Source organism: Panthera pardus, unplaced genomic scaffold (genome assembly GCF_024362965.1).
Source record: "Panthera pardus isolate Hobbes unplaced genomic scaffold, ASM2436296v1 HiC_scaffold_16, whole genome shotgun sequence".
Lineage (NCBI taxonomy): Eukaryota > Metazoa > Chordata > Mammalia > Carnivora > Felidae > Panthera > Panthera pardus.
In genome coordinates this window covers 83,244,243-83,257,995 of record NW_026526721.1, presented here as the reverse complement: position 1 = coordinate 83,257,995, position 13,753 = coordinate 83,244,243, and the positions used below count along the sequence as shown (strand labels likewise).

Genomic DNA, 13,753 nt, shown 5'->3' with positions numbered 1-13,753 from the left:
GCAGAAATTCTCCTGAAGGACTAAGGCTGGTGGGACTTTACTTTCTATAAGCCTCTTTGCTCCTCTTATTATAGAGCTAAGGTCAGCTGCTTAAGAAATTGGTGCTGGGGAATGAAATGAATAAAGTGAATTTGGTTGGAGGGACTCTGGCAAAGCAGCTATTGCCAACTTGGGGCCTTGGATAGGGGTTTTCCTTGCTCCTTCCAGAGATGGGTGGAGGGAGAAACGCACTGCTGGTCCTTCCAGCTCTATCTCTATATTCATTTCCTGTCCATACCTCTGGAGGCATAGAGATTTCCAGAAAGGCAGAGGCTCAACACTCGGGTGGAGTTTGATCAGAGTCCGGTCCCAAAGCATTAGAAAGGCAGGCATAGAGGACATCAGGAGACAGAAAAAAGGAGCAAAAAGAGACATTACAAGGTGCCAAAGAAACCCCTGTCTAAGGCAGTGGCCACTGAGTGCTACAAACACTGGAGTTTTCTAATGCTTTCCCTCAGACAATCAGTCACACATGCAGTAGTCTGGGCGGAATCAAGCCTTGAGCTAAAGCATAAGTGCTTGTGCTTGTATCCTCTGCCCTTTTGCTGAAATGACTTTAAAAGAATTCCTGACCCCTCTGAAGGTTTAACCTCAGTTGTCCCAGAGTAGAGCACGGATTCTTCCCTGAATGTTCTTCTGGTGTGAGAGAGTATGTTTTTACCATTTGGTACTGAAAGGAACCCCTTGGCTTCTCAAGTGCATCTCTTCCTATGGAGAAAAGTATGTACATGGAGGATAATGGAGGATAAAGCTTTTGACGCCAACTTAACATCGTCAACAACAACAGCCCTTTATTGAACTTTGTTATGTACCAAGCATTGTGCTAGACAATTTACACATTACCATTTCTGATTCTCCCAAGGGTCCCACTAAGGAGGTGTAATTATTTCCATTTTATAGATGAGAAAACATGCCCCAACTAGTCCAAGATCATGTGGCTGAGAGCCAATCTTGACTTGTTTCAGGTCAAAGCCTATACTCATTCCTCCGCAAGATCTCCTACCCAATACCCCTCTAATTTCAGGGGTCACATTTGATAGATAAGAAGGAGGCCCACACCAAGTCTCAGCAGCAAGGGTTTTCTTAGCACCTCCTCCCAGGCTCTTGCTTGGCCTGTTTGAATGACACTTTGAGAGAAGCAGGGGCAAGTCTCTCCTTTGAGAGTGCGATGACCATCATTGTATCCCCAAGACATTTGCCTACTTCAGTCATTGTAATCATAGCTTCTGGCTATTGAACATCTGCTTTCCAAGTATTGGACAATGCTCTTTACAGAGGTGATCTTTAATTCCTTTCCCCCACTTTTCAAATGTGAAAATAAAGTTTAGACAAGTTAAGTTGCCTGCTTAATGTCACAAGGTGAGCGAGTGACAGAGTCAAATTTGTACCCAAGACTCTCTGACCTCACATCCATAGTATTTCTACTCCACTCTGTTGTCTACCCTTTTCATAATATGGTCTGGGAAACCCAGTGCTAGGTTAGTACCTAAATCTTGCCTGCTGCAGTTGGAAAGAACCCACTGTGACATTTGATCGTGGTTTTAGAATAATTCTGTTTCTGTGTGTCCACTGGGAATTTCTATGAGTCTGTTGATCTGTACAGCTTCCTCCTTTGGGTAGTTTGTAAAGGGCACCTGTGGCTGGATTCCCCAAAGCCAAGCCTCCCCTAAGAGGCATTGAAGCCCTTCTTGGACTGCACAGAGGAGGCTGAAGGGGGAAGGAGGCAAACATAAGATGTTGACACTTCCCTCTTCTCCATCTCCACACCCCTCACTCTTATCAGGGAATATCTCAAAAGGCTCTGAGATCTACTTCCTTTGGAGCTGAAAGTGAAGGGTGCGGTTGCACCACTGGGCCCCAGGGTGAAAGAAAGGGAAAGCAATGCTAGAGCCATTTGGTATGAAGGAGCTCAGCCCTCACCTTCGTAAATGTGAGATTCACAAATCCACCGTGGAAATTCAAGAGAAGGTTGGATTTTCGAGAGCCACAGTTCCCAGAGGACTCCGTTGCATTGGGGTCGATGTTGAAGTATCTCTGAGTTGAAAAAACCTAAACCAAATAAAATAGATCAGATCAATGAAATGAAGAAGAAAATTCTAGCTAGGGAACCAGGCGCAAAGGCTAGTAAGTGAATCTGAAACTCAAGTCTAGTTTATGTTCACTTGAAAGTTTCAAAGTCCCCAGAAAACTCCTATCATTTCCAAACTGTTTTATGTTCAAAAGAGTTTTTAAAGGAGTTCTCCTACAGAAAGCGTTCCTTGATAGATAATTTATAGCCAGTCTATTCCCAATATACTACATGGAATTTGATTGTTGTTAAATTAAATATGTTAAAAGGTACTACAAGAAAGTGTTTGCTGTCTAATATACTTCAGTTTCAAATGAAAACCTGAATGTGGAAGTTTTATAAAACCTGTGCAAAAAAGAAAGTATTGCTTTAATGGTGATTTCTTCAGTAAAGCAAATAATCTCAGCCCTATCCCCACTCCTTCTAATCTTTTTTATCTGGAATTTTGATACTAATGTCACAGTTGGCTAGAACCATGGAGACTAATCCAAATCTCTCACTTCACAGGAAAGTTGCCGAGGCTTGAAGTCATCAGGAGGTGTAAGGCCAGGTTGGGCTCAACACTGAACTTACCCCAACACTCTGCCCATGTTGGCTAAAACTGAGAGGTTTGCATAGTTACAATTTGGATGTGTGCCTTCTTCTATCCAGTCACTATTGGTTTCTGTTTTTATATGTATTCTAAAACAGATTCACTGTTTTTTAATATATGAGGTTTATTCATTTATTTTGAGAGAGAGAGAGAAAGAGAGAGGGTGAGGGGGGGAACAGAGAAAATCCCAAGCAGGCACCCTATTGCCAGCCCAAAGCCCGGCGCGGGGCTTGAATTCATGAACTGTGGGATCACGACCCAGGAGGAAATCAAGAGTCAGTCACTCAACCGACTGAGCCACCCAGGCACCCCAAAAACCCAGGCACCCATTCACCTTTTAATGGAGCACCTTGGAGAAAGAGGAGTCTGCAGCTATTTGTTTCATTAAAATATGACACAAGATGCAGGGGGATGTTTATTCTTACCAAGACACACTGCATTCAAACTTTTTGAAGATAGTGTTACAGTCCTATGGCACCAACTTACCGACTCTGTGTCTTGAACCGTTAGCTCTATCCCCATCTCTGCTTTGATACAGAGCCTGCTTCCATTCAGAACTTGATAAATTCCGGTCTTGGCTGATGAAGGTTGAGGTGCCAGAGTGGGCCCAGGAGCCATGGTGGCAGGTGAGGCTGTTTGGGTGGTATTGTGTGCAGCTGTGGTGGCTCCTGAGGTGTGCATGGGTTGAATAGACTTCTGACTGGTTGTGCTGTTATGTGGTGAGGTGGACAACATTGCTGGAAGGGTGGTCTGGTTACTGGGTTGGGTGGTTTTCCTAGTTGTGGGGCTGTTTCCTGTTGTATGGGCTGGTGGGGTGATGGTGGTTGGCAGTGAACTTGGCGCTGCCCTGGAGCCAATGGAGGCCTCAGTGCCTGGAGCAGCTGTGTGTGAGTTATTGGGTGTGGCCGGGGTTGTGACTAAGGTGTGGACTGTGGTGCTGGTAGATGGGGTACTGTTTATAGTTTCCAAGGAAGTTGTTCCTAGAGTTCTTATTGTTGTGTGTGTGATTGGGGGTTCAGAGCTGGAGGTTGTGGCAGCTCTCTGAGAGGTGACATGACCATCTGTTGATCTTACTGCTGAAGTTTTGGGAGGTACTTGGTTAGTTGGTTGTAGGAAAGGTTTTGCTATGGCCTGCACTGTTGTTGCGGTTGTAGGCTGATAGTCCGAAGTTTCTGGGAACACTTTAGCTCTTATTTGACTGCCATAATGCAAAATCACTGCAAATTAGGAAACAAAAGTGTTACCACACTCATAGCTCACATTAGTGAGTCCCTCCCCCACCCGCATTTTAATGTTTCTTCACTACAAATTAACACTTTTATTTATTTATTTACTTACTTTTCTCTTTGGGATAGTGACTCTGTTGCCTTCACATCCATATACTCAGAAATGTAACTGTTGGATCACATGGTAGTTCTACCTTGAATTCTTTTCTAAGTTTATTATTTATTTTTTTTATTTTTATTTTTATTTCTTTATATAATTTGTTGTCAAATTCGTTTCCATACAACACCCAGTGCTCATCCCAACAGATGCCCTCCTCCATGCCCATCACCCACTATTTATTTATTTTTTAAAAAATTTTAGGGGCGCCTGGGTGGCTCAGTCGGTTGAGCGTCCGACTTCAGCTCAGGTCATGATCTCGTGGTGTGTGAGTTCGAGCCCCACGTCGGGCTCTGTGCTGACAGCTCAGAGCCTGGAGCCTGCTTCGGATTCTGTGTCTCCCTCTCTCTCTGCCCCGCCCCTGCTCTGTCTCTCTCTGTCTCAAAAATAAATAAAAACATTAAAAAAATTTGTTTTTAATTTTAATGTTTATTTTTTGAGAGAAAGAGAGAGAGAGAGACAGAGAGCATGAGCAGGGGGAGAGGCAGAGAGAGAAGGAGACACAAAATCTGAAGCAAGCTCCAGGCTCTGAGCTGTCAGCACAGAGCCTGACGCAGGGCTTGAACCCACGAACTGTAAGATCATGACCTGAGTTGAAGTTGGACGCTTAACCAACTGAGCCACCCAGGCGCCCCTATTTTTTAATTTTTGAGAGAGAGATACAGATTGAGCAGGGGAGGAACAGAGAGGGAGAATACCAAGCAGACTCCACACTGTCAGTGAAGAGCCCAATGAAGAGCTTGAACTCACGAACTGTGAGATCATGACGTGAGTTGAAACCAAGAGGCATCCCTGAAATCTTTTAAAGATAAATATGATTTTTTTTTATTTTTTCCAAACATGCTTATTTACACACAATCATACAATCCCAGGTTTGAAAGGAGTTTTAACAATCATCTAGTCCAAACCTTAATCTGATGTGTGAATTGTACTACGAATTTGCCATGTGTTCATCCAATGTAAGCATGATTCCCTCCAATGATAGGAGATTCATTTCCCTTCCATTTTTGCTTTTGTTGCCAATTTTTAAGTATATTTATTTTGGGGGATGGAAGGACAGAGAGAAAGGGTGGGGGGGGGTGGAGAGAATCCCAAGCAGGCTCAGCAGGCTCCGTACTGCCAACGGGGAGCCCGATGCAGGGTTCGAACTCATGAACTGTAAGATCATGACCTGAGCTGAAACCAGGAGTTGGGCGCTTAACCCCAGCACCCCTTGTTGCCAGTTTTTGTAAATATAGATCAGTTTCTGTCTGGTTCCTATTGTTTGCTTAACCTTTTGAATGGCCCAGGCTTTCTCAACCAGGAAAGAAAATTAAGCCCTAATTGCTCTGACGTATTTGGTGGGCTATCCTTCATAGTTTGGCTTAAATGCCAGCTCTTCAGAGTCTTCCCTGTCATCCTTACATAAAATAGCTCCCCACCCCACAATTCCACATCACAGTGTTATATTCATTGCCTGCACTGGACTAATCACAACCTGTAATTATGTAAGGGGATAAGGGGATGGTATTAACATATTTAACAGTAAGCCTGGCCAGACAGTGTGTACCAGCACAATGATAGCCCTGATTATATGTTTATTTATTGGTTTATTTATTGACTGTGAATCTCTCCCACAAGATTAAAAGTAACTTCAACGTGGGAATTGTGTGCATTTTTTTTTTTTTTTTTTTACCACCAGTGCCTATGCATGAGAAGTGTTCATATGAATTGGATGAACAGATGACTGGATGAGTAAATGAGGATAACAGCACTGAATACCATTGTGGACCTTCTAGGATTATTGTGAGGCTCAAACTAGTTGGTTTAAGTGAAGTCTTCCTAGACCATTAAGCATACCTGTAGTGTGTGTTACTGTCACAGGTTCTCTCCTGGGCCATCTCTCTCTCTTTTTTTAATTTATTTTTTATTATATATATAATTTTTTAAATTTAAATTTTAGTTAACATACAGTGCAATATTGGTTTCAGGAGTAGAATTCAGTTATTCATCACTTATGTACAGCACCCAGTACTTATCACAAGTGTCTCCTGGGCCATCTCTTGAGGGTAGAAGTCCTCTGGCTCTTTTTCAACCCAAATAGTTCTATCCTTGCCTCCTCTCAAACACACAGCAAATCAGAAAACTGAAAACAATGCAGATGATGTTCCTTGTGAGTTTATGATCAGGTCCACTGAGAGATGGCTTTGTCTCTTCAATGCTATGGTTTCATTGTATTTGCTCATTGTATTTACACTCACTGGAGCTGGAGCTCCCCAGTGCTGGCCAGTGACTTGGGAAAACATGGGAAAAGGAAAAAGGAGATCACTCTATGCTGGTGTTTCACATCTAATCAAAATTATCCATAAACTCCTTTACTATCTCGCTCTTTCATTCACTACATTTCTAAGTGGTTACTTTTCCTATAATAATAACAATAAAATCTCCAAGTTACTGGACACTAACTATGTGGCAGGCCTCAGGTCAAGGGTCATCTTTCACCAATTCCTCAAAAAACCCTCTGATGGGTTCTATCTTTATCCATCTTTCAGATGAGGAAACTCAGGTTTAGAAAAATCCCATCGACTTGACCATAATCCCACAACTAGTAAATTGTGGAGGTGAGACACCTAGTAAGTTCTGGAAGCAAGACTTGAGTCCCTGTCTGACCCAAAGCCTGCCCTTGGATTTGGGATTAGTGGAGATGGTGTGTGTGTCACTGGGAAGAACGGTGAGCGAAGAGACAAAAACAGAGAAGAAGAGCAGTGTGTTTCTCCAGTGACCCCAATTCACCAAACCCTCATAATGGCGGTTGGTGGTGAGGTTTTCAAAGGCTCAGATGCTAAAATAGTGATTATTTTCCAGAAGAAAAATTCTAACTTCAAGCCTACTAGTAACACTTGTGAAATATTTCTGCACAGCTGGCTTGAAAAATGAGAAAGACAAAAATATCAGTTAAAATTGTCTTAAATGACCTTTTAGAAAGGCTTGTTAATGACATTATGTGAGACTATTATTAAAGGTATTTTTTTTTGTATCTAAAATTCTCATTTAGATAATTTGAAATGTATAATAACGTGAGAGTTGTGGATTTTATGCACTGCAGCTTTACTTTGTAAGCCTTTATTTTTTATGCCTACGTTGTAGAATTTGGAGCAAAACTTTCCATTTCAAGGTTGTTATGAAGGTTGACAATTGTGGAAGATTTACTTTCACAATTCATCTGGGCCAAACCTGAGTTGCTGGTTCCTCAGTCATGACCACAACAGAAACTCCATTAAGTTTATACTATTACTATGGAGAAAGAGAATTCACTCCCAGGTGTACTTTCCAGGAATATCTTGTAGTGATAAGCAAAGACTGATTCAGAGAATTCTGAGAGACTGGAAACCATTTGCTTTTTGTTCTCTTGGGGAGATATTAGATCCTTGATAAAATCTTACTGTGCACAGCTTATGCTTATGAGCTAAAGCAAATCTTCTCAACTGAGTAGCACACCCTATAAAAGGGGGAGCCTTTCTCATACTGTAATTAAAAGTCCTCTCTCAGTAGTGATGAGTGAACTCAAACAAGGGGGAAAAGCACATTGGTCATTCATGAATTCACAGCATCCCAAACAGGACCAGACAACTCATGATACCCATCAAGATGTGCTTTGTATGCAGGAAGTACTTGTGGGGTGGCTGGAGATGATGGCAGTCCATGGTGTCTTGATATGGTGTGTGGCTTTGTGGTGGGCAGAAGGCTGGGCCGGCAGGTGGCTGGACCAAAAATGTCAGAATGTGTTACAGATTGAACCAGAGTGTGTTCCTGGATAGAACTGGGAAATATTGTTCTAATAGTCTTCTCCTTCCCCTCTGTGGCTTCTCCCTTCCCCATTTCCCCATAGAACTGTGGGATATAAAAGATGGGCAGGAATTAGATGGATAACTGACAGGAGTAGGTATGCTGTGCACTATGAAATATTCTAGAAAGTTCAAATGTTTATTAGGTACTTAATAGAAATAATATTCTGGAAAATACACTGTTTTGTAAAATCTATGCATATGACCACACATATATGACCAATCTTTGTCAAAACTGGGTCACAGTTCTTAAACAGGACCTTTGACCCTGTAAAGGTTTCGTTTATTTCACCAGTCTGTCTGAGACCCATCAAGAGGGCAGTGGGCAGAGGTGAGGGCAAGGCAAAGCTCAGAATCTGTGTCAACTCTTCCTCTACTCAGAAGAACACAGCTCTGGAGTTCACATGCCAATTTGTGAAGCCCATACCCCCAACCCCCATCATCTTCTCTCCAGGATTCAGGAGTCTCAGCCAACAGGTACCCAGGACTGGACTCTATTGCTTGGACTCTAGATGATGACCTGCCGGAAGAGGTGTGAGAAGGCTGGGACCCCCTACAACCACAGAAGGAGCTGAGAGATGACTTTTCAGCCCAGCCCTGGGGAAGTCAGGGACCATGCAAGGGCTTTTTCTCTAGGTACTTTCCAGATGGCTGGTCCTTCCCAGATAGCATTTGTTTGGTTTCCCTGCCACACCCAATTCAATGGATCTGAGGGGCTTCTTCTGAGCCAAGCTCCATGCCAGGCATGGGGTCTTTGTTCTCAGGGGCCCAAAGCCTTGTGAGACAGACACATAACTGGACCACACTCCTCGAGGTGACCAGAGTTATTATAGAAGGAGGTATTGAGTGCTATGGGATGCAGTGGGGAATCCAACACAAGGGAAATTCTTTAGGCAGTTAAGAAAGTAAGTGGTATCCCACGCAGGATGAAAAATATGTGCAAAGGCACAGGGTCTTCAGAGCCTGGTATGTCTGGATAACAGCAAGGGGGTAAGTATGGTAGGGACATAAGAAGGAGGGAAGTGAGGTAAGGGGCCAGGAGGGAACAGGCCTGGCAGGTCTTGGAGGCTACACTTTGTCTGCAGTTGGGAACACAGTTGGCAAGTAAATGGAGCCCTGTGGCCATATCCAGGGTCAGGGAATTGAATTTAGCCCCCAGATACTTTCTCTGGCACCTCCCCAGGCAGCAGAAGTAGCCCCAGCTGGGTGCTGCAGGAAGACTGTTTCTGGCACGATTTAAACTTCAGTTTTAGCAAAAAGATGTAAATCTTATCTCTGTTACTTTCCTGTGGGACTTGAGATTCAAAAAGGACCCTCGTAAAGAAGGGGCTCCAGTCCTGTGGCATAGACTGCTGGCTAATTACTCCCAATCCAGCCTCCCCTTTTTCCTTAGTCACAGAACTGCAAATTCAAGCTGAGGATTTGATGCCTGAAATAGAGAACCCTGCCTCCAAGACTCTTTTCCTGCTTGGTGGGAATATGTGACTGGATTTGAGGCAAAGCAGTAGAAGTTGTAGGGTTATATGGGCCTTCCAGGAGGGCTGCTTGTAGGGCTGCTTGCTTAGTCACCTTCAATACCTCTCTATTGCCTTTGTGTTTTCCTTTTCAAACCAGCCTGCAACTTGTATGTGATGGTTGGAGCTGCAGCAAACACTTAGAACCATGAAAAGACCTTGCAGGTGAACATCACACATAGGAAGGTGGGCCTATAATAATGAGCCCCTCACCAGACCTGGTGTGAATTCTTCTGGACTTGTCTTCACATGAAGGAGAAACAAGCATTTATCTCATTTATTTTGCTATCTTTTGTCTCCTATGAGCAGCTGAATCTAAACACAACTGATACAAACTTAAATCCCTTCATTTTATGGGGGAAGAATTTGACACCAGGGAAGCAAAGTGACTGGATAAAAATTACAGAGCTAGTTTACCTGGAAGCTATGTCTCTCCTACCAAAATGTCCAATGGTTTTTGCTCATCTCCAGTTCAACAAGTACCTCTTGAACCTATGCATACAGGGCTGCGTGGTGCAGTGGTACAGAGCATGGGCCCTGACAGCAGGCTTCCTGGATACAAATCTCAGGCTGCCACTTGTTAGCTGAGTGACTATGGATAATTCCCTAACCTGCCTCAGTACCCTCATCTGGAAAATGGGGCCCCTTCACACACTTCATTCACTAGGTTCAACCTAGAGAATTTGCAGCTCAGAGAGGAAAGGGCGGGGTAGACACTTCCTCTGAAACTGCCTGTGAATTTATTGAGCTCTCATTATATTTCTGACCCTGCCAGTCATCTGACACTCTCTGAACAGGTGCTCACACACAGGTCATGGAGGGTTACTGCTAGACTGAGATCTTTTGCTTTTTTATTCGCTTAGAGTTTGCCTTTTGCCTCCAGAAGAATGTGACACTCTAATTCTGAAAACATGGCAGAAGTAAAGCAGCCTGGATTAGGACACTGGCCTGACTCTTCACCCAACTTTCCTGACAGTTCATGTTGTAGTCAAGTGCCTCTGCATCCCTCATGTGAGCATGTTATTAGCAGGGCCATATGGAGAGAATTGGTTCCTTCAAGTGTTCAACTCAGTGCTTCTAGAAGAAATTGTGGATTAGCCATCAAGTAGATAACAGCACACAAGAGGACCCAATGTCCAAGGGACAAAATGCTCTTCATAAAAGCAGAGGGTGGGCACATAAAATAATCATTAAGAGCTCAGTTACCCAGGGGGCCTGGGTGGCTCAGCCAGTTAAGCATCCAATTCTTGGTTTCGGCTCAGGTGATGATCTCACAGTTCTGTGAGATGGAGCCCAGAGTAGGGCTCTGCGCTGACAGCACTGAGCCTGCTTGGGATTCTCCCTCTCCTCTCTCTCTCCTTCCCCCACTTGATCTCTCTGTCTCTCTCAGAATAAATAAACTTAAAAAAAAAAAAAGCTCAGTTTCCCAGATAGCTTCTCTGATCTGAATTATAGTAGTACTTAAAAAAAAATTTCTTGACTCCTTGGTTTATACCTCTCTGAAATGGCATAATTTGTAAGACCACATCTCATTCACCTTCACACTTTGCTGTTTATATAATATAAACACGGCACTTCCGTTCGTAATAAACAGGAAAAGCAAGGCATAATGTGCTTTTCCCAGGCAGTGTAGCAACAGCCCCATCTCTAAGCCCCTGCTCAATTCTCCATCTCTTAACTGTAAGTGATTTCTACAAACTTGCCCTGATAAGGTGCCCAGAACCCATTTGGAACCCAGGCATAGTGTCACTGTCTTCTGGAGTTGACACCTACTCTACTAGACTCACGGACAACAAGCCCAAGCTGTGAAAGCCCTTGAGGAAAAAAATGAAAGCGTGCTCTGTGTTGAGGAGGAGATATTCCCACACCAAATACCACAGTAGCTAAAGCCATGCTGCAGCTATCTCAGTCTCTCCTGTCTTACCTTGGTCAGTGGCACTAGCATGCATTAGGACTTAATAGGACCAGAGGCAGCACAGAAAGCCATGGGGGTCACTCACCAGCCAGGGACACGAAGAACACTACCGCTGCAGAGAGCTGCCAGGGCATGACTGGGGAGCCAGAGAGAGGCCTCGCCGAGGGCTGGCCCTGCTGCTGCACTGCTGCCAGGCTCAGCACTTCTTGATCTTCTGAATAGTACAAGGTTAATTCCAGGGAAGGCTCCAGGAACAAAGAAGATACCTCTCTTTGCCCCTCATTCACTTGTGGCAGAGAAACCAACGTCACTTTCATTATGAGAAGTAGCTGAAACTCCCTCCCAAGTGGTACGCTGAGTGGGGAAGGAAACCAGAAGTGGCCCTTGTGTGAAAGCAGCCACTTTCATCTCTGCCTTTAGTGTTTGTGAGGGGCGGGGATCACACCCTTCCCCCTACTCCAGCCAAGGTGAAGGGCATCTGAGACCATTTCTCCACAGGACGTGGCGGACCTGTGGCAGTGCCAGCTTCTTTTTCTCATGAGTTAGGCCTCCATTTTTCTCTAAGATCTTAAGTACATTTCTGTAAACCCAAAGACTCTTCCCAGCCAGGAGAAAGCCAACCCCTCATTCATGAAGGTGAGCAGGAGTCTTCAAACTCCATGTCTAGAGCACTGTCTCTGTGTGTATTCACAAAAAGTCTGAGGTAACTCTGCTCTATGCCCATGGCCACATCACCTTGTAGGGAATATAAGGAGTACAAGCTTAGGAATCAGGGAGAGCTGGGTTTGAATCTGGCCACCAGTTGTATGACCTTGGGTAATGTCTCTGAGCCTCAGTTTCTTCTGCTGTACAATAGGCATGATATTGCCTACTCTCAGGTGCTTTATCTCAGACACAAAAAATATTCAATATCTTGGAAAGGCAACCTTCCCATGTCCTATCTCCTTTCTCTTCTAATTAGACAAAACAATGATTTATCTCTTAGGGCTGTGAGTCCCAGTGAGGAATACACATTTAGGAAGTATATTAGGATACCCTCCTGAATACTAGGTTTAGGGCTTTCAGCTTAGTCTCAAATAATTTCCTGAAAAACAACTTTGGCTACAATGATTTGATCTTACTATGTTGCTGTAAACACTCTAATCAAGCAAGTTTACCAAAGCGAATAGTGTGTTTCCAAATTGAAATTTTTATGGTGGAAGGTGAAGATTAATATGTATCAGTAAATCTAATTTCAGCAACTTTGGACTAATATTCTGGACTTTGAGTCAATTTATTCAACAGACGATAATTAAGCAGATACTATATGCCAGACACTCTTCTTACTCCATTTAAGCCCTACAGCCGCCCTATATGGGAACAATTATCATTGCTGGCCCATTTCACAGATGGGGAAATTGAGCACTGAGAGGTTAACCAAAGTCACTTAGGTAATAAATGAAGAAGTTGGGTTGTGAATCCAGTTTGGCTTGAGAGTCTAGGATTTTAAGCACTATGTCGTACTACTGCTGAAGAGGTGTTCTAGACTAGAATATGATATTAATTTTCAAGTTGCTTATTGCCTAGATGAGAAATAATATTTATTAATATACAATAGTAGCCAGAGTGACTGACCAATTGTTTGCTGCTTAGAGCTACACTAGATGAGGAAAGCAATAGTCAGAGATGACCTGGTGGGAAATACAAATCAAACCACACTCAGATACCACCTCACGCCAGTCAGAGTGGCCAAAATGAAGAAATCAGGAGACTATAGATGCTGGAGAGGATGTGGAGAAACAGGAACCCTCTTGCACTGTTGGTGGGAATGCAAATTGGTGCAGCCGCTCTGGAAAGCAGTGTGGAGGTTCCTCAGAAAATTAAAAATAGACCTACCCTATGACCCAGCAATAGCACTGCTAGGAATTTATCCAAGGGATACAGGAGTACTGATGCATAGGGGCACCTGTACCCCAATGTTTATAGCGGCACTCTCAACAATAGCCAAATTATGGAAAGAGCCTAAATGTCCATCAACTGATGAACGGATAAAGAAATTGTGGTTTATATACACAATGGAATACTATGTGGCAATGAGAAAAAATGAAATATGGCCTTTTGTAGCAACATGGATGGAACTGGAGAGTGTGATGCTAAGTGAAATAAGCCATACAGAGAAAGACAGATACCATATGGTTTCACTCTTATGTGGATCCTGAGAAACATAACAGAAACCCATGGGGGAGGGGAAGGAAAAAAAAAAAAAAAAAGAGGTTAGAGTGGGAGAGAGCCAAAGCATTAGAGACTGTTAAAAACTGAGAACAAACTGAGGGTTGATGGGGGGTGGGAGGGAGGGCAGGGTGGGTGATGGGTATTGAGGAGGGCACCTTTTGGGATGAGCACTGGGTGTTGTATGGAAACCAATTTGACAGTAAATTT

General features: G+C 43.6%; 1 protein-coding gene across 3 annotated transcripts in view; it reads right to left on the bottom strand.

Annotated features, from left to right (window-relative positions):
• LAMP3 (lysosomal associated membrane protein 3) overlaps positions 1 to 13,753 on the bottom strand; it is a 54,267-nt gene that overhangs the window by 29,868 nt on the left and 10,646 nt on the right. The window contains exons 1-3 of one of the 3 annotated variants that reach the window (XM_019463286.2): positions 11,421 to 11,636; positions 3,186 to 3,916; positions 1,960 to 2,088 (exon numbers count right to left, since the gene is read on the bottom strand). In XM_019463286.2, the coding sequence (XP_019318831.1) occupies positions 1,960 to 2,088; positions 3,186 to 3,916; positions 11,421 to 11,469 (909 nt within the window). In that variant the 5' untranslated portion in view covers positions 11,470 to 11,636. Of the gene's footprint in view, positions 1 to 1,959; positions 2,089 to 3,185; positions 3,917 to 11,420; positions 11,637 to 13,753 lie in introns of those variants that run through there. The other 2 variants (XM_019463285.2, XM_053903607.1) reach the window with 2 other exon arrangements.